Source organism: Etheostoma spectabile, chromosome 6, assembly GCF_008692095.1.
Source record: "Etheostoma spectabile isolate EspeVRDwgs_2016 chromosome 6, UIUC_Espe_1.0, whole genome shotgun sequence".
NCBI lineage: Eukaryota > Metazoa > Chordata > Actinopteri > Perciformes > Percidae > Etheostoma > Etheostoma spectabile.
In genome coordinates this window covers 15753932-15772446 of record NC_045738.1, presented here as the reverse complement: position 1 = coordinate 15772446, position 18515 = coordinate 15753932, and the positions used below count along the sequence as shown (strand labels likewise).

The window sequence follows — 18515 nt, the reverse complement described above, 5'->3', positions numbered from 1 at the left end:
CAGATGTTGTTGGTCAGCCATTTTTGCTAACTCTGTCCCATCAAAAACACATAGGCATGGTCAAATTCAGAGTGGTGGCAGCCACTGAATAAATTGTTTACATATTTATTGACATTTTAATGTAAATACACAGTATTTCTGTTTGGCTTTTATTTATCAGAACTTGCATTTGCATATAACGTTACTGCATGCTTATGAGGTGGAAGAAGTTCTCAGAAATTTTAGCAACAAAAGTAATGGCATCAAAATATAAATACTATGTACTTAGTTACTTTCCACCATTATAATGAGTCAAATTGGATAATCAAGTAAATGGTTATTTACCTTAACTGTGAAATGTAATCTCCTGTATGAAGTGTTTTTTTTTGTTTTCTTTTCTTTTTTTGTCCTGTTCTATAACCTGAGGCTTTATTTAAATGACGAGTCAGGGCAAGCGTCAAGTCAATGAGTAATTCATAAATACACAAATCAAGTGCTAGAACTATAGAACTAAAAAATAATAACCTGCAATAAAAACATGCATTGTTGAATGAAGCGTTCCTAGCAATATCTTTGTGCTTAGTCAACATTTGTTAGTTTTGGAGAAATTAAAATGTTGGGGTTCTGTTTGTTGATTTTCTATATTTCTTCTGGTTAAAAGCCACATTCTAGGTAATAGGCTTTACACTACAATACACGTTATGTGGCACAGCTACCCAAGGCCTGCTTGCTGTCTCATTTTTGTCAGGGATTTACCAGGTCAAACTGATCATGTTTTGGCTTTGAAATCTAATATCATATCAACTAAATTTTAGCTAACGAGTCCAAACTAAAGTCCTTATTTTCGCCACTTTTAAAGTCTCAAGTGTCAATACAACAGCTCGTACCTTATTAAATCACCTCCTTTTGCAATTTCATGTGACTGAGTTCACAGTGTGTTGTTCATGTATTTAAATACAGATTTTTTTTACGTGAGTTGTTTCTGAAAAACACAGGTCAAACATTACCTACCAATGTTACCGTAAACATGTTAGATTGTTACAACAGGACTGACAAAGGCTGCGGGAATGAGAACAGTCTTCAAGTTAGTTTTTAAAATGGTATCACAGTTGGGTGACAACAGGGGAGTTGATTCCAGCAGTGGCAGGGCATCATAATGGATAAAGCCTTTTCACCACACTTGGATTGAACTCTGGGCACTACTACTGACCAGTCCCTGCTGACCTAAGAGATCTACCCGGATCTTGCTTTCACAATATTCAATTTTTTTTTTAAGATGCCAGAATGATGGGTTTTGTGACAGCTTTAATGTTACCATTCGAATTTAAATGTTTGCGTTAAGAACGAACGTTTTTTTATATAGGTAGCTAACCTACATAATGTAGTTTGGAGTTTCCATTGAAGGGGAGGGGGAACTCTGCTCATATAACCGCGCGTTACCACACGCCAGGGTTACCACACAGCATCAACTTCAAAACATATCGGAAATACGGAGGAGGGGGGAAGTACTCTCGGGGACATCGACGGCTAACCGCTAGCTACTTCTCCTGCCAAGGGATAAAAGCAGCCCGCCTGGTAAGAATAAAACTGTTAAGTAGCTATATCGCTAAAAGAAACCGAAGAAGCGCCGTATGTGTTCCTGCTTGCTAGCTAGCCAGCCAGCCAGACAGACAGCCAGCTAACTAACTAACGTCCGCAGCTGCTAGCTCGGCATGGTTTGGCACGTCTTCGCCGACACAGCTGGCGAGGGTCAGTCGTAGTTGGAGTTTGGTTGAGAAGAACAGTTTACTCTGCTGAGTTCACAGGATTAACTATGTTTTATAAGCGTGGGTGTTTATGTCTTGTTTTGAGTTAACATGCCCACGTAACTCACAACAGTGAAGGATTCAACTTAAAACTAAGACCCGTAACGTTAACGTTACAAAACGTTTAACGCTAGCTAAACGAGTTTAGCAGAAACAATAGACACCTTTACTCTGTTTTTTAATTTGAAAATGTTCGTTATTAGATGGCTAATCACGTAGTTACTCAGCCAACGTTGACAAAGCTAATGTTTGTTAATGTCAGCTCAGTTGACTCTAACGTTACTTCCCTAAAATGTCTGCACAACTTTTAGCTAGCTTGGTAGAGGTAGTTAACTAGCTAACCCCTTGGAAGTTTGCTTGCCTCTCAAGTTAAACCGTTCTCTTAATACATCTATGAGTTAACCTAGCTAGCTAGTTATCTAGTTACTATGTTACTGCTACACGCACAATGACTACACGACACACTCACGTTTTGTAATTGGAATCGGCAAACAACTGTTTTATTAATAGCTAACTAACGTTACTTATGAGTTGACTAAATATGTTGCTGTTAAGATATCAAGGGGGGTTGAAATCCTCATGCAGTGCGCCCTGTCATGATACTTTTGTCGCGTAAGTCACTTGACTTAAAGTTAAAACAAGTTGTATGTCCTCTATTCTTTCCTTTTTATTTTCATGTATAGCTACTCTTTTCAGCAGAACAAAAGGAAACCCCTCCCCCTCTGAACTGTAAGATTAATTGAGTACAATACTTGAGGAATGAGAGGACCACTGCAGAAAGGACTACTCTTTTCCTCAAGGAGTACCAATAGCTTTAATGCAAATATATTGGCCCATTGCTAAGTTTTTGTTGTTGTTTTACTAAGTAAGCTTTATGTGCATTTAACTATGTACAATCTCCCCTTATGATATTTGTACTTATCCTGTCTTTGTTACTTAAAGGAGAATTCCGTCAGTTTCAATATGGAGGTTTGTTTGTAAATTTGGAGTGCTCTAGTAGACTAGGGAAAAACAAAAACAGTCGGTGCTGCCAACACCGTGTTATCCTCTTGCTAGAGTTAGCACCCTACAAGCTTAAACAGGGCAAGTTTTAAACTTGTTTTTAGCCTCCAAACATTTTCAAAATGTCATTAAAAGGGCCTACCCATGTGCAGTGATTCCTTTTGAGGGAACGCAGTGAATGTCATGTGAGAGAAATGCATGAAAGTTGTGCTAATTCAACTCTGTTTAGTTCCTGTGTAGATACTGCAAGGAGTGCTTCAGGACCGTCAACAGACTAAAACACAGAAAAGACATACAAACATATTTCCCAAAATAAGCACTTTACTTTTTAATGACATTTTGAACATGTTTAGAGGCTAAAAGCAAGTTTAAAACTTGCCCTGTTTAAGCTTGTTGGGTGCTAAGTCTAGCGGGAGGTTAACAAGGTGTAGGCAGCATTTTAGTCTATACTGACAGCACTCCAACTTTACAAAGAAGAGACCTACATGTTAAAATTGACTGGAATTCTACTTTAAGTATAGGCAAAGAATGAAAGGTTCCCCTCTGCGCTATCCACTGGCAGTTATTGCAACATCAAGGCTGGTTGTGATAACATAATCCTGTGACAGGGTAATATCAACAATGTTTTATGTAAATAATTATATAGTTTTTCAATTATTATCTTACACATGATATACTGTGTTTTTTTTTAATCATCAGTCACCAAAACAATATACATAATTTACCAACAAACGATTCCATTTGATATAGCTGTTCTTTATCTTTCTGCATTAGATATACCGATGGAACAACTGTTGGCAATCTCTCTAGGCCTGGTTGGTCTCAGTGCCATGCAGTTTTGTTTTGTTTAAATAGGCTGAATGTTACAGGACATGTAATGTCAACTCTTTTTTTGTTTTTTTTATTGTGTAACTTATTGCTCCAGTTTTGTAGGGTTTCTTTATCTCAATGGTTGCCATTGCTAAGTTTGCAACCTGCTGCAAGGTACTGTGATTGGATGAGTGGCTATCCCTGGTGGGTTGGTTATAGCTGGCGGTGAACAATACACTATAAGGCAAGGCAAGGCAAGGCAGCTTTATTTGTATAGCACAATTTCAGCAACAAGGCAATTCAAAGTGCTTTACACAAAATCAGAAACAGATAAAACACAAGTAAAACAGTTAAAAATCACAAGCATTAAAAACCGGTAAAACACATGAATAGACAGTTAAAAACAAAGAGAAACAAAACACAAGAATAAAATTTACAGTGCAGCATAAGAAATTAAAGAAATGATTAGTCATTTAAAGAAAGGCAGCATCAAATAGAAAGGTCTTCAGCCTTGATTTAAAAGAACTGAGAGTAGCAGCGGATCTACAGGTTTTGGGAGTTTATTCAGATATGAGGAGCATAGAAACTGAAAGCTGCTTCACCCTGTTTAGTTCTGACTCTGGGGACAGAAAGCAGACCTGTCCCAGATGACCTGAGAGGTCTGGGTGGTTCATAGTGTAGTAGCAGATCCGCAAATATTTTGGACCTAAACCGTTAAGTGATTATAAACTAGCAAGAGTATTTGAAATCAATTCTTGAGACACAGGAAGCCAGTGTAAAGACTTCAGAAACTGGAGTGATGTGATCCAGTCTCTTGGTCTTAGTGAGGACTCGGCAGCAGCGTTCTGAACAGCTGCAGCTGTCTGATTGATTTTTTAGGGAGACCTGTAAAGACCCCGTTACAGTAGTCAAGTCTACTGAAGATAAAGGCATGGACAAGTTTTTCCAAATCCTGTTGACACATAAGTCCTTTAACCCTTGATATATTCTTAAGGTGATAGTAGGCTGACTTTGTAATTGTCTTAATGTGGCTGTTAAGTTCAGGTCTGAGTCCATGACTACACCAAGATTTCTGGCTTTGTCTGTTGTTTTTAACATTGTTGTTTGAAGTGAGCGCAGACTTTTAATCGTTCCTTCTTGCTCCAAAAACAACCACCTCAGTTTTTCCTTCATTTAATTTCAGAAAGTTCTGGCACATCCAGCCGTAATTTGTTCGATGCACTTAGTCAGTTTTTGTATTGGACTATAGTCCCTGGCGATAAGGTTATGTAATTGTGTGTCGTCCGCATAACTATGGTAACTTATTTTGTTTTTCTCCATAATCTGAGCCAGTGGAAGCATGTGAGTGTTAAACAGAAGAGGCCCAGAATGGAGCCTTGCGGAACTCGCACGTCATATTTGTACGCTCAGATGCATAATTACCTATAGAACAAAGTAATCCCTATTCTTTAGGGTAGGATTCAAACCAGTAGTACTAAGCCAGAAAGGCCAACGCAGTTTTCCAATCGGTCTAGTAGTATGTCGTGGTCGACCGTGTCAAATGCAGCACTGAGATCAAGTAATACTAAGATTGAAATTTTGCCATTATCTGTGTTAAGGTGGATGTCATTAAAGACTTGACAAGAGCCGTTTCAGTGCTGTGGTGTGGTCGGAACACGACTGAAAGGTATCAAAACTGTTGCTTAGTGACAAGAAATGGTTGAGTGTTGAAAGACTACTTTTTCAATGATTTTACTTAAAAACGGAAGGTGTTGATATTGGCCTATAGTTGCTCATTAGTGACTTGTCTAGGTTGTTCTTTTTAAGAGTGGCTTGATTACTGCAGTTTTCAGGGCCTGGGAAAGATTCCTGAAAGAAGAGATGTGTTCACAATCTGTGAAGATCAGAAGTCAAACAATTGGAAACATTTTTGAAAAGTCCGTTGGTAGAACATCAAGGCAACAGGTCGAGGTTTTCAGATGTTGAATAAGTCCTCCAGGTTGTGATGGTGATCGTGTGAAATTCTCATATTGGAACTATTTGCTTGAACACGTGAAAACACATATCCTGAAATTGATATGGAGGACTGACTGTTTGTCTAATCTTTTGAATTTTGTCTTTGAAGAAGGAGGCAAAGTCATTGCAGGCCTTGGTAGATAAAAGTCAGATGCTACTGGTACTGGAGGGTGTTTAACCTATCAACAGTAGCAAACAAAGCACGTGAATTATTATTGTTTCTAGAGATAATATCAGAGAAAAAGGACCTTCTTGCATTCCTCAGTTCCAAATTATAAATGCGAAGTCTCTCTTTATAGGAGTTATAATGGACCAGGAGATTGTTTTTTCGCCACCTTCGTTCAGCTTTCCTACACTCTCTTTTTCTGTTCTCACCAGTAGGACATTTCTCCATGGAGATCTTTTCTACCGAGCACACTTGACCTTAGTGGGAGCAATGGCATCAATAACATTTGTAATTTTCAGTTGAAATTATCTACAAGCTCAGTGACTGAGGCCCAGAGAGGGCTGGTGTGGAGGAGAAAAGCGTATAAATGTGGCACTGTGTGTTCAGTGAATACCGTTTTCTGATTATCTTTGTTTGGACACTTTTGGGACAGAGATAGTGCGTTAAAGAAAACACAGGAATGATCTGAGAGAGCAACGTCAGTCACCACAACTGGAAATGTTCAGACTTTGGAGACAATCAAGTCCAGAGTGTGCCCCTTATTGTGGGTGGGCTCCGTCACATGCTGAGTCAGTCCATAGTCTCAAAAACACAACACAGCTCTTTTGTCCCTGTCCTGGGGGCTGTAACATGAATGTTAAATCACCGCAATGATCACAATCAAAGTTAATGCGATAATAGACAGCAATCAGTGAAGCATCAATGAAGGTTGCAGAATATTTAGGTGGCCTGTGATATTTAGAAAACAGCTTGAGGGGGAGATCTAATTGAAGAGCAACATATTCAAAAGAAACAAAATTTCCATAACATATTTGGTACAGTGGAATGAGTCATTAAACAAAATGGCGACTCCACCTCCTTCTTATTCACTCTATTCTCACTCATAAAACTGAAGTTAGGGGGAGCTGACTCGATGAGAACAGCAGCGCTGTTATTATGGTCTAACCAGGTTTCAGTTAAAACATAAAATCTAGATTGTGCTTAGTATAAAATCATTGATTAAAATGATTTTCCTGCCAAAGACGAGTTTAGTAAGGCTAGTGTTAGTGTGTTTTCATTTTTTGGGACAGGCTGTGAGTGACGAGGAAGGATGCTAAATTTGCTAAGTTTGCAGTTAAGTGCTTATCACCATTCTTTTCCTATTACCTATCACAACAGAAATTGAGGAAGAATTGAATCCACAGGGCCCGGGCTTGTCTTGAAAAGAGTCATTAGTATCACTAGTCCTGCAGCCAAGGCCCGGCACATATCAGATAGTGCTTGCCAGATTTGCACACAAGTCCTTATCAGTCTGGGGGGAAGGAGTTTTGACATCCTGGTAGTGGTGCTTGGCGTTTTACTTTTGCCCGGGGTTGAGCCATGGGGGTAGGAAGGGGTGAATAATTGATGGGGGAATAAGGGAAAGGGTGTGTGGAGACATCAGTAGAGACAGCGATGACTCCTCAGAAGGTTCGGGGTTGGGAAGGTTTGAGGGGTGCTGGACGGGTGAAGAGTATAAGCAAGCAAAGGCAGAGAGATAAGAAGAAAAAGTGGGAGGAAGCAGGAGGATGACGTGTTTTTTTTCACCAGCAGTCGGTCCCAGCAGAGTCAAACTCAAGGGAACAGGCATAGAGACATGTACCAGCTGCACCCGCAATGAATGGTCCAGGCTCAAGATGGGTTGCCATGACAAAGACGCTAACACGCGTTGTTATGCAGACACTGCTTTTCACAGGGCATGTTTGCTATTATTTCATTGCCTGGTCTTGCTTGGTTGTTGCTTGATAGGAAAGGCCTGCTAGCGTATTTGTAATCAGAATAACGTTTTTATCTTGAGTCTGCTGTATTATTCTTGTTAAATGTGATCTATTGCATAGCATTTTCAGGTTTATACTTGTATTTCTGTTTGTACTAGAACATGTTTACATGCTTTGTTAACATTTTTTAAAAATTTTTCTCATTCTGCCCATGGCTGCTGCACCTGTATTTACCTGTCTAAGATTCTCTGTTGAAGCGCTTGTCTATGTAAGCATTCCTCCTGTAAAAGCCCAATCTGCTCTGATTGGTCAGTTGTCCACATCTCAATTCTGTTGTTGTTGTCTCCGTACAGTCGCTGTCTGGCTTCAACGGAGGATAGAGACAAACAGCCTTCTGTTCTGTGACTGAGGAGCAGCCCCTCCCTTCTGCTCTCCTCAGCTCATGTGCAGCAGCACTGCGCGGGCAGGTAGAAGGGGAGGGGGGGACAAGGTACGGGGACGGTGTAGATATGAGAGACAGTGGGATGCGATGTGAGAAAGATGGCGCTAAGCTGGCCTGGTCCTGGGTGTTCCCCCCCCCCCCTTGTGCTTTCTGACCACGGTGAGACATCTTTAGCAGGAAAAGAGAACCCTTTCGTTAATTTCATGTTGTTTATGGAGGCAAACCAGGAAATGAGTAGGAGAAATGCAACGCTACCATGCCACAGCCGAGAGACGTGCGTTGCCGGGACGTGTAGCTAAATTTTTTTGAGAGGTGCAGGTCAGGCTACACCGTAGGGTGTAGACGCGGAGGGGTCTGCGGGGTACACGTCGTTTCAACACAGAAGCATAAAATGGCCATCAGAATCGATTATTTTTACCACCCTTACTTAGAGACATGCATGACGTGGACCCGTGTCAATTTGTGTCAGTTGCACAAGCGGTTCCAGGAAATTGGCGGCATGTGTCCACAACAATGCACGGAACATCGAGACTCACTGCTGTCCACAAAATGCAGAAAGTATTTCAGAGCCTCCCCGATGGGTGAACTGGAACTCAGTTGCCTGCTTATCAGTTAATGATTAATGATCAGTCAATAAGGTTTGGCTATCGGTCAGAAAAAAAACCTCTGAATTAGCATACCTAGTTTGAATACAGCCAACGTCCTTGGCGTGTATAGCCGTTTCTCTGAATGTTTACCCAATAACTGAGCTCAATCAGTGCTTTTAAAAAAAATCCATCCTGAGGAATTTAACCCTGTAGTCTAAAGGTAGGTTACTGTTCCTAAACCTTATCTCAGTTATCAAAGATGAGGAAATGCTAACATTGTTCAATCACTGCTTATGTTATATGGCTGAGGGAAAGGAGACACAATTGATAAAGCTGGCAAGTTAGCCGGACACATTTCTAATTGCAGAAACCACAAATCAGCCTCTTAGTATGTTCAATATCAGTTTTCACAATTTGCTGTAGATGTTGGTTGATGGTTTCCAGTGATAGTACACTGAGGACAAGGTTACAGGGGAGTATATTAGAATATATAGTAAAGCACTTTGAATTGCCATGTTGCTGAAATGTGCTATACAAATAAAGCTGCCTTCCCTTGCCTATGTTATATGGCTAGTATATTATGGCTTTCATTCCAGACTTTGTACAACAGTTCTGCTCGGGATGTTTTTACTATTTTTTTTTTTATTTTTTTAGTAGAGTGAGACCTTTTCCTTCAGCTCTCCCACTGTCGCTCGGGCAATCAGTCTTCCAGGATTTTGTGGCCATTTTTTGTTTTGTAAATGTTGCGGCCCAAAATGTCGGATTTTTGCTGCAGCTTTTGTAAAAAAAACTGCAATAAAAGTTGTGATTTCTTTTGTATTCAATGAAGTTAGGAGAGACAAAAGAGAGAAAAATAAAAAGCTCAGGATGCTGCAAATGTTGGTATAATACAGTGGGGTTTGAAAGTTTGGGCACCCCAGGTAAAAATTTGTATTAATGTGCATAAAGAAGCCAAGAAAAGGTGGAGGAAAAAAATCTCCAAATGACAGATTAGACATTCGTATAGCTCACAGAAAATTAGATCCCCCCCCCCCCCCCCCCCCTTGCTTACGCTTTCAAATAACAAAACAAAAGAAAATTGCATCTGCAAAAGTATGGGCACCCTGTAGAGTTTATAGAATGCACCAGTAATTTTACTGTTTGAGTAATTTTTCTCTGGTAGCAGATGTACATCAGTGAAGTCAGTTGCAGTTATTTTAGTCTGAGCCCTGTATACATGCAACTGTATCAATGTTTAAATCTTATAACGTGGGTGGTGTAGAAATTTGAAATAGGAATTTCATTTTTCTGCACGAGTAACTTTTAACATAACTATACATAATTTCTAATAGCATGTTAACAAATGCTCCTGGTGTGGTATGGCGCGTGGCGGAGGACGTAACAAAACCCTAACGCAGCACAGCCTTGCCCAGTGGGTCATTGTTGAGAGACCCAAGGGAGTGGACAATTAAGTACTCCTTTTGACTATCCTTTTTCATGGCTCTTTTAGTATTGTATTTGTAGATGTGTGTCCATGTTTGTTTTTGTCCTGCTATAAAAAAAAAAGTAAGTTATGTCTAAGATTTTAAGAGCGATGAATAACAGGTCATCATAGCATGCAGAAGTATAATTCTAAAAGCTTGAAGTGAATAGGCTGGCACATATAGAATCAGGAATCAACTGATATGGATTTTTCTTTTTCAGTGCAGTTACAGATTTCTATTTTTTTTTTTTTTGTTTTTTTTTTACATCAGCCTTTGCCAATGACAGATACAGGCTGCCAATTTTCTTGAGCCGATAGTTGGAGCCAATACTGCTTTGCTCCCTCAATTTACATCAGAAAAATGACACGATGATAACAAATGTTACAAGTCTCAATTTAAAAAAGGAACATTTATTGAACTTAAAAAAAAAATCAACATTGTAATAACCGGTAAGGTAGAAGCAGTACGAAAGTGCTGAAAATACAGAAAATAAATATTTAAGCATAATTAGAATTCTGAAAATAAATTCTAAAAATAATTCGGCATAATTACACTATTGCACACCGTTGCAACTGTGCACTGTATTATGCAAGCAGCATAATAAAGTGCTCACTGTAGTATACTTAATTTTTTAAAAGTAACCAACTATTTACAACCTAAAAGTAGCCACTGAAATAAAGTGCTTGATTTGTAATTTAAGACTGCCATGGTTTAAATTTTTCTACATAAAATGAGCATGTCTAAGGCTAATATGGCACCTTGTATGCAAAGACAACACAGTGGTAGGTCTAAACGAAAATGTAAAAGAAGCTGGCAGATTTGTCGAACATAAATCAGCAGAGGAAAATAATGATGTCAGATGCACATTAAGCAACAAATTCAAGTTTCTGTTCTAAACTGTATCCATGCACTTATGTCTGGTACATGATAAATGTTAGTACAAATTAATCAAACTCATATGAAACATATCTCTCATCATTAAAGCTCTATCACTGCCCAACTCCACCCAGCTACGCATACCCTACAACGTAGCCATTTGCAACTCCCTAAACACAATGGCAAGCAGTTTTATAGAGCAGGCATTTGCATTTTCCATTCGGACCCACACACTTGCTTAGCCATAGTTGCAAGCACACAGAGAGCAATGTGTTTCCGCTTTCAACGTGTATGGCAATATGTCAGCTAAGTCAAACAGTTAAAAGGTAATTTGAAAGTTTAAAATTGAATGTTGTCTTGAAGGGCTGGCTTCCAGTACTCTACTATTGGTGGAGGGGCAGTGCATGGTCTGCATGTGAACTGCAGCGTCTCTCTAGCAACACAGAGCTGTGAATGCAACAGCCGTGCATCTGCTGATACACATAAAAAAACGAATATCTGCCAGACGATAAATCGGTTGGTTGTGATATATAGAACTGATGACACACTCGGGCAGATGTGAACGCTTCATCCTCTAATGCAGAGCCTCGATCTGGCAGGCACTGGCTAATGCATCCAAATACTTCAGAAAGCAATAGCCAATATTTAATAGCTGTTGGTTCCGTTTCTTGCAGAAATGCTGGTTTTGAAATGAGTTGCAGCCAATTTCTAATTCTTCCATACTTCCATACTTGAGTAGCATGTATTCAAGTATGGATGGGCCAAATCTCGAAACAGCTGCTCCTGGAACTTAATGCTCTGATATCTGTAAAACAACCCAAGACATTTAATAAATGACTGCTGTTAAAAATATTTTTTGTGCATAATTGCTGCTGGACAGCTCTGGTTCAGAGAATGGGGTGAAGGTGGTTTTAAGTGTTAGTGCCAAGAGACTCAGTAAGAATGTCTAGTTAGTTAAATCTCTTCTGTGGTTACCCCCACTGTGACTTGGTTTGGCTGCTCATTTATGTCCCTCTGGGGCTGAGAAGGCCGTCAAGGGTCTGTGCATGAGTGCTATGCTATCCCTTTAGGATTTGAACAGCAGTGCATAAGCTATAAGTCCTTAGATGATCTAAATATAACTCCTATCCCCTTTTTTTTTTCTTGTTGGCTTTTCTCTCAAGCCCCCATGCTAGCCATCTCACTTGTGTGTGTGCAAGCATCCATGTGGCCAACATGTACTGTATGTATGCAGTATTAATGCCCCGTGGGCAGAAAAGAAAAGGTCCCATTTGTCGGCAGTTATGTGCCATCACTCTTTAAAGCACACATTGCACAGTGAGGTAAAAAGAAAATGAGAGAAGAGCAGGGGTGCTGGGAACAAGACCAGAAAAGGCACTCTTTGGTGTGCTGATGTGTGCTGTTATTTCATGCCAAACCTGCCTCTTTTTAAATTCTAAATGCAAATAGGAAGGATATCCGTGCAGGAGAGACAATGAAGTCAAAAGAACATCGTGTAACAAGACTTTTGGCGGCTCTCCCTCTCCCCCTTCAGCTCCTCTTCGTGTGCTTTGTCCCTGTCTCTCTTTGGTTCACTCCTCAGCCTTTTAGCTAGCAGAGAAGGATTCGTTTACATCTAGTCACTGGATCTCTTTTTAAATGCACGATAAGTCAGTGCTTGATATTTGTTAAAGAAGGTGCCTGCTGCCAAGTTCTCTTACATTATGGCCCTCAAGCATTATAGCAAACCAGATTCATCCTTTCTTACCTTTTTATGAAGGCATACCTTAGGGCTGTGCAATTAATGAAAATTGTAATCGTGATTATGATTTTGGCTCCCATTGATCACAAAAACGGAATAAATGATCAACTATTATTTAGCTCAATACGTTTTGAAAGGTAATCTGTTATTTTTTCTTGTGTTATGAATAGGAAAAGTGTAAATAGGAAAAGCGTGCGTGCGTGCGTGTGTGTGTGTGTGTGTGCACATACATACATAACGGCCTGGATTCAAACCAAGAATCCCAAAATGTCTGTGAGGCAGAAGTGCGAGTCACTGTGCTGCCAGTAGAAATGTAGTGTTTAATTTGAATGGACAGCTGTATAAAGTTAGGTGTTTAATTTTGGACTTTTGGAAAATTTGGTGAACATTAAAATGGGATGATTAAATAAAGTTGAGATTTGTGTCATAGTTAATGAAACCAAAACGTAAATTTTTCCCTACACAAGGAGAAGTCAGGGTAAATAAGATCATCTTAGTATCTAGACAGTTTACTACATATAATTTAGTATGAGGCCATTACCAAAATAAATGCACAAGTTTCTTTTTCATTCCCACAGAATGTACAGTTTATATTAATGTCTATTTTGAGCTTCTGTAAATAGTGGTTGGTTGGGTGATCTCATCGCTGCTCTTTGCAGATGATGTGGTCCTGATGGCATCATTGGCCTTCATCAGCCTTCAGCACTCACTGGATCGGTTCGTAGCCGAGCATGAAGCAGCTCAAATGAGGATCAGCACCTCTAAATCTGAGGCCGATGGAGTGCCTACTCATGTATGGAATGAGTTCTTACCCCAAGTGAAGGAGGTCAAATACCTTGGGGTCTGAGGTTGAGAAGCTTAGTCATCCGCGAGGAGCTCGGAGTTGAGCCGCTTCTCCTTCCCATCAAAAGGAGCCAGTTGAGGTGGTTCGGGCATCTGGTAAGGATGCCTCCTAGGCGCCTCCCTAGGGAGGTGTTCCAGGCACATCCAGCTGGGAGGAGGCCTCGGGGAAGACCCAGGACTAGGTGGAGGGATTATATCTCCAACCTGGCCTGGGAACGCCTCTGGATCCCCCAGTCAGAGCTGGTTAATGTGGCTCGGGAAAAGGAAGTTTGGGGTCCCTTGCTGGAGCCGCTGCCCCGCTACCTGAAACCGGATTAGCGGACAAAGATGGATGGATGGGTTTTCAAAATGCATTAATTTAGCAGCTTAAACTTGCACACCCCATTGATCTTATCAACCATGTTTTGTCCTTTAAAACCTGAGAGGTTTAATAATATATATATCTATCTAGTGAGTTTGAAAGACCCTGAACCAGTTAGTAAGTCTTTGTCATGTTTTCTAGGTCGCTGCTTTTTTTTGTTCTTGATTACATCTCTGAGTTGTAGAGTCTTATGGCATTAAGTCTTTATGGCATGATCTTTTTAAACCATACTTATAATCTATGGGGTTAATATAGAGGCCAGGCAAAGTGAGAGGGATTCAATCTCCCATCTGCTCACAGTTCCACATGCAGATGAAAACCATCTGCAGCAAGCGGACGCTTTCCTCTTCTTTTTCATCCACATATCCCTTGAGAGGAAAACCTTTTATTATCCTTGAACTGAAAATCCTTGCTGTCATCTGTCAAAGAGAAATGCAGAAATACATAGACACTACAGTTCAGTGAGAATGAGTTTGTCAGATGTCATCAGTATATAAAGTAGGCCACGTGTTTGTCATAGGTTTTGCAATTTAAGGTTTATTTCCCATCTTCACTGAGGGAACAGGAATGTGATGACACTGCTAGACTCAGCTTTTCGAGTCCAAGTTAGTTTCCAAATTTTTTTTTTATAATTTTTTTTTATAAAGCCACATTGCTGTCCTAGTCTTAAAAACTAGATATGAAATATAGAAGGAAAAGTGTTTTAGTTGTTTGTCACAAGATCAAGACTGGCAGTGGAAGTCAATCACTTGCAATGCCACATTAAGGGTAGGCAGTCGTCCTCCCACCATCTCTTGTCGGAGCTCTTGTCTTTTTTTCCCACCGATATTTTGTCTTAAGTGTCACTTTTCCCATGTCATTCCCTTAACAAGCAGTGTAATGAGCCGGTTTTTGATTTAAATACTACTGCAAACTAATGCATTGTTTTTTCTCTGTGTAATTAGCGAGACATGCTCCTAAGGGCTGAAGATGTCAACGCCATACTAATGGGAATGAACCTAACTGGCATTAAAACCGTGTACTCTGATCTTATTTATCACACATTAGCCCAAAAAAATGACATGCGAGAGAAACAAGCCTTCTTTCACCCCCTAGATGGTATAGGGCTTTATGACTTTGACATTGGCTGTTGAGTTTAAGTGCATTGTGAGAAATTTGGTCTAACAACTTTTAACAAATCTTGACTTTTGGGAATGAAGTCTAATCTGTAGAATCATGTATGGTGTTATGTATTGGTGAGAAGCATCTGCAGCTCTCTCATTCTCTACCAGTCTTGTAGCATTGAATGGGATTAGGATTAGTGAGTCTGAGTCTGGCTTCTTTAACAAGCACTAATTGATTTGTGACTGAGGATGTGTAGGACACTGCAACAGACGGCATAAGAGCAGGGTTAGGGGTTATGCAAGGTCTGCAAACACCACATTGCTGCAGCTTGCAGCAATAGGGCCATTGACTTTGACTCTATAACTAGGAAGTTTCTTCCACACGGCAGTGCAAGGCTTCTCTTCTGCCATCCGCTTTGGGCTGCAGGCCTCTCTTTGGGGAGGCATCTGCACTGGAGCCCATGCTGGGCCTGATTAATCAAGGCTATCCAACTGTGCTGTTGAGTCACCATGTAAATAAACACGGTTCGTTTGTTGGACCTGTGTTGCACACAGTCAGTCATTGTTTGTGTGGGAAAGCATTCTGCTGTAAGCACAAAATTGCTGATGTCAACAGTTTGAACCAGAGGGCGTCAGCTAATGTAACAGTTTCTCCTCTTCTGTGTCTTGTATTTCAGAGCTGTGCTGGAGTGACTGATCCAGATCCTTTCCATCCAGTGAGCCTAATGGCTGTCGGCCCAGGCAGCTGCTTGAGGTGTCTCGGAGCTGGGGATTGCATCATTCTGCAACAATAGCAATTGGAATCAAAGCTCACTCTCTTATTCCTCCATTGCCTCCCCCATTCCTTTTTCTCTCAGCCTGACTTTCAACGCACACAACCCACTGACCACTCCTCCCACGCTAGTCATGGTCCACTCCCCTTGTTTCTCCAGCCAGTCAGGCAGTGTGTCGATGGAAGCTGTGTAATCCTCTGTAAAGTATAGGGCCTGCATATGCTCCCTTTTGTCATGGAGGCTGTTGTTGTTGCGGAGGCCTCCCTCAGGAGAGCACATGAGGGAGAACAGAAGGCAACATAAAGCTCACAAAGGGAGGAAGAGTGAGAGAGAGAGAGAGAGGCTGACTCTGCCATTTATTTGACTGGAGGAGAATGAGCTTCACAGTGCAACGGATGGAATTCAATGGGTGTCAAACTACATGATGTGGGACTGGCATTACCACCCCACGCCAATTACAAATTGGAACTACAGTCCACTTTGGAGATATTTTCCTCATAGTGGCCTGCAGCAAGGAATGCAGTGAAATAGAGAAAATTAGACAAGAACTTTTTTCTTGGTTTAGAATATTTTTCTATTTTTCTCCTTGGTCTTTTTCACTTGCAGAATACCAAAAGTGCCTTTTTTGTGTTACTTTTTGTCTATTTTTGTACTTATCTAGCACTATATATATTTATACTCCCTATTGCCACTGATTAGTGCATGTAACCTAACTTACACTACCATCACATGTGTGTTGCCATATATAAGAAAAGGTACATAGTAAATTTGACTTTGTGTGTGGGCCACAACACCAGGCTCCATCAAATACACTGTTAACAATTATCCATTTTAGAACCTGATAGTCAGGTTGTGCCAGACCGTGACGTTCTGCACTGTCTCCTCCAAACCTTTTGTTGCTTTGGTGAGGCAGAAGTGTCGCCATGGTCAGTATCCAGTCCAAATGGCGCTACCTGTTCATGTTCCTGGGCATCCAACTGGTGGTCATGGCACTGCTGTCCCGAGAGGGATACCAGAAGAGGGTTTCCTACTTCATCCGCATCTTCCGCAAGCCTGACTCCACTGGTATGACAGGCCGCAACCACACAGCAGCAGGCATCGCTGGAGGGGATGTATATGCCAACCTCTCCCACCTATCCAAATCTTATAGCCATGGAGATGGCATACCCTACTGCCCGAAGACGTCCCCTCTTATAGGTGAGTGGTCTTGCCTGCTTCTGTTTCACTTCATTGTACCTGATTAGACTTTGTTACAGAACCCACTCTCCTTCACACGAGTAAATACTACATTGATTTATGTACAAACTTACCTGATAGCAGCTGATGGCTCTCCTTGCAAATAAATGGCCCCTCTGTCAACTAACATTGACTTAATTGAAAAGCAAATTTTGCTGGATTTAAATTGAACTGTTTTTTTGTTTATTTGAAAGTTGGTGATGTTATTGACCTCTCCACTTCAATAATTGTGTTTTGCGCAGTGTTGCTGCTAGAAAAAGTTTAATTTTATTGGTGAAATGGGAAAAATTCCAGTAAATATTTTTTGTTTATTGCACGTAAAAACAATTGTTAGGCAGCCTATATAAATATTAATATCATCAAGGAATGTAGATTTATTCTATTTTTTTTAATTGAAATGTAGGTTACTTCAGGCAGAGAGGCCAGAAGAATGAATTAATGCACATAAGATTTTGCTGATCTGAATTAAAATTGTACAATACAAACTACAATACTAAAAGACTCATACCATTTTAAAGTGCCAACTTAAATCAAAATAATTATAAACAAGTGTCTTTCTACAATTTGCAAAGTGCAGAGGCCCATTGCTTCCCTGAGGCGACCCTCATCTACAGGGAGTAGCCTCTCTGCTGGCACACTGGAGACGGGAATTACGTAGGCCTCCTTGGCCCGTTTGACCCACTCCGGATTGATTTTATTGTAATCCCTATGCACCTTGCAGGCCGACGAGAAAGTCAATCCTCTGTAACCGTGGAGGGCTGTCTCCATAGGGATGGTATCTCAATGTGTGTTTGTGACTTCTAAGAGAGGGGCTTTAGGTGGTGCAGACTCCTCGCTGGCAATTTCTTGGCTTAATTTACGTCAGACCGATTTGTTGATTGTTTTAATAGAACGAAAGATAAAAATCGTTGTAGTCTATTTAAACACAATTCAAATTCTGCAGAGGGATTTATTTCCACCGGTCATTATGACCAAAGATTTTTTTTTTTCTTTTTTTTGTGATTACCGGACATTGGGAACTCGGATTGTGCATCTGCAGTTGTGTCACAACTTTGGGGCCACTTGTTTCGGCATTTTTTTTTTTTTTTTTTGTATGGAAATTGTTTGAAATCAAATTTATTCTACAAATATTATACTAGGGCTGGGCTGTATATCGATGTTTTACGTGTATATAAATATATAGTGTTCTGAAATCAGGCAGCAACAGGTCCCACTCCTTACAACATAGGAATTCTTCATCTGTGGGCATTAGGTAACACCCACAGCAACACCAACAGTCTCCTGAGCTTTGCAGCAGCAGGTTCCCCCTCGTCTACCTGCTGCCCCTCTGCCTTTCTCCTTGTCTGCTCTTCATATTTGTAGTAGCTGTTCATCCGTATACTCTGGCACAAGTAAACGGGTGGCCATCAAATTCAAAGACCCCATTCAGCAACAAGTCACCTCGCAAGATTTCATAACGAGACTTACCCATCTCTCCTATTGTTAGACACTTATAACAATCGGAGTCTGTCAGTTGCAAAAAACAAGCACTAGTGGACGTACATTGATGGTGTGCATTTGCAGCTGCAGCGCAATCGCTTATTAGTGGAACAATAAA

At 40.6% G+C, this 18515-nt stretch overlaps 2 protein-coding genes across 3 annotated transcripts in view; one reads left to right on the top strand and one right to left on the bottom strand.

Annotated features, from left to right (window-relative positions):
- The first annotated feature begins 1356 nt into the window (after positions 1 to 1356).
- Positions 1357 to 18515, top strand: part of si:dkey-199f5.8 (beta-1,4-galactosyltransferase 3) — a 21212-nt gene continuing 4053 nt past the window's right edge. Inside the window, exons 1-2 of one of the 2 annotated variants that reach the window (XM_032518415.1) lie at positions 1357 to 1554; positions 15587 to 16879. In XM_032518415.1, coding sequence (XP_032374306.1) covers positions 16606 to 16879 — 274 coding nt within the window. In that variant the 5' untranslated portion in view covers positions 1357 to 1554; positions 15587 to 16605. Of the gene's footprint in view, positions 1555 to 7960; positions 7984 to 15586; positions 16880 to 18515 lie in introns of those variants that run through there. The other variant, XM_032518416.1, reaches the window with a different exon arrangement.
- Positions 15127 to 18515, bottom strand: part of zmp:0000000881 (probable serine/threonine-protein kinase PIX13) — a 25816-nt gene continuing 22427 nt past the window's right edge. Inside the window, exon 8 of the mRNA XM_032518411.1 lies at positions 15127 to 15137. The gene's annotated coding sequence lies outside the window, so the exon portion shown is untranslated. The remainder of the gene's footprint in view (positions 15138 to 18515) is intronic.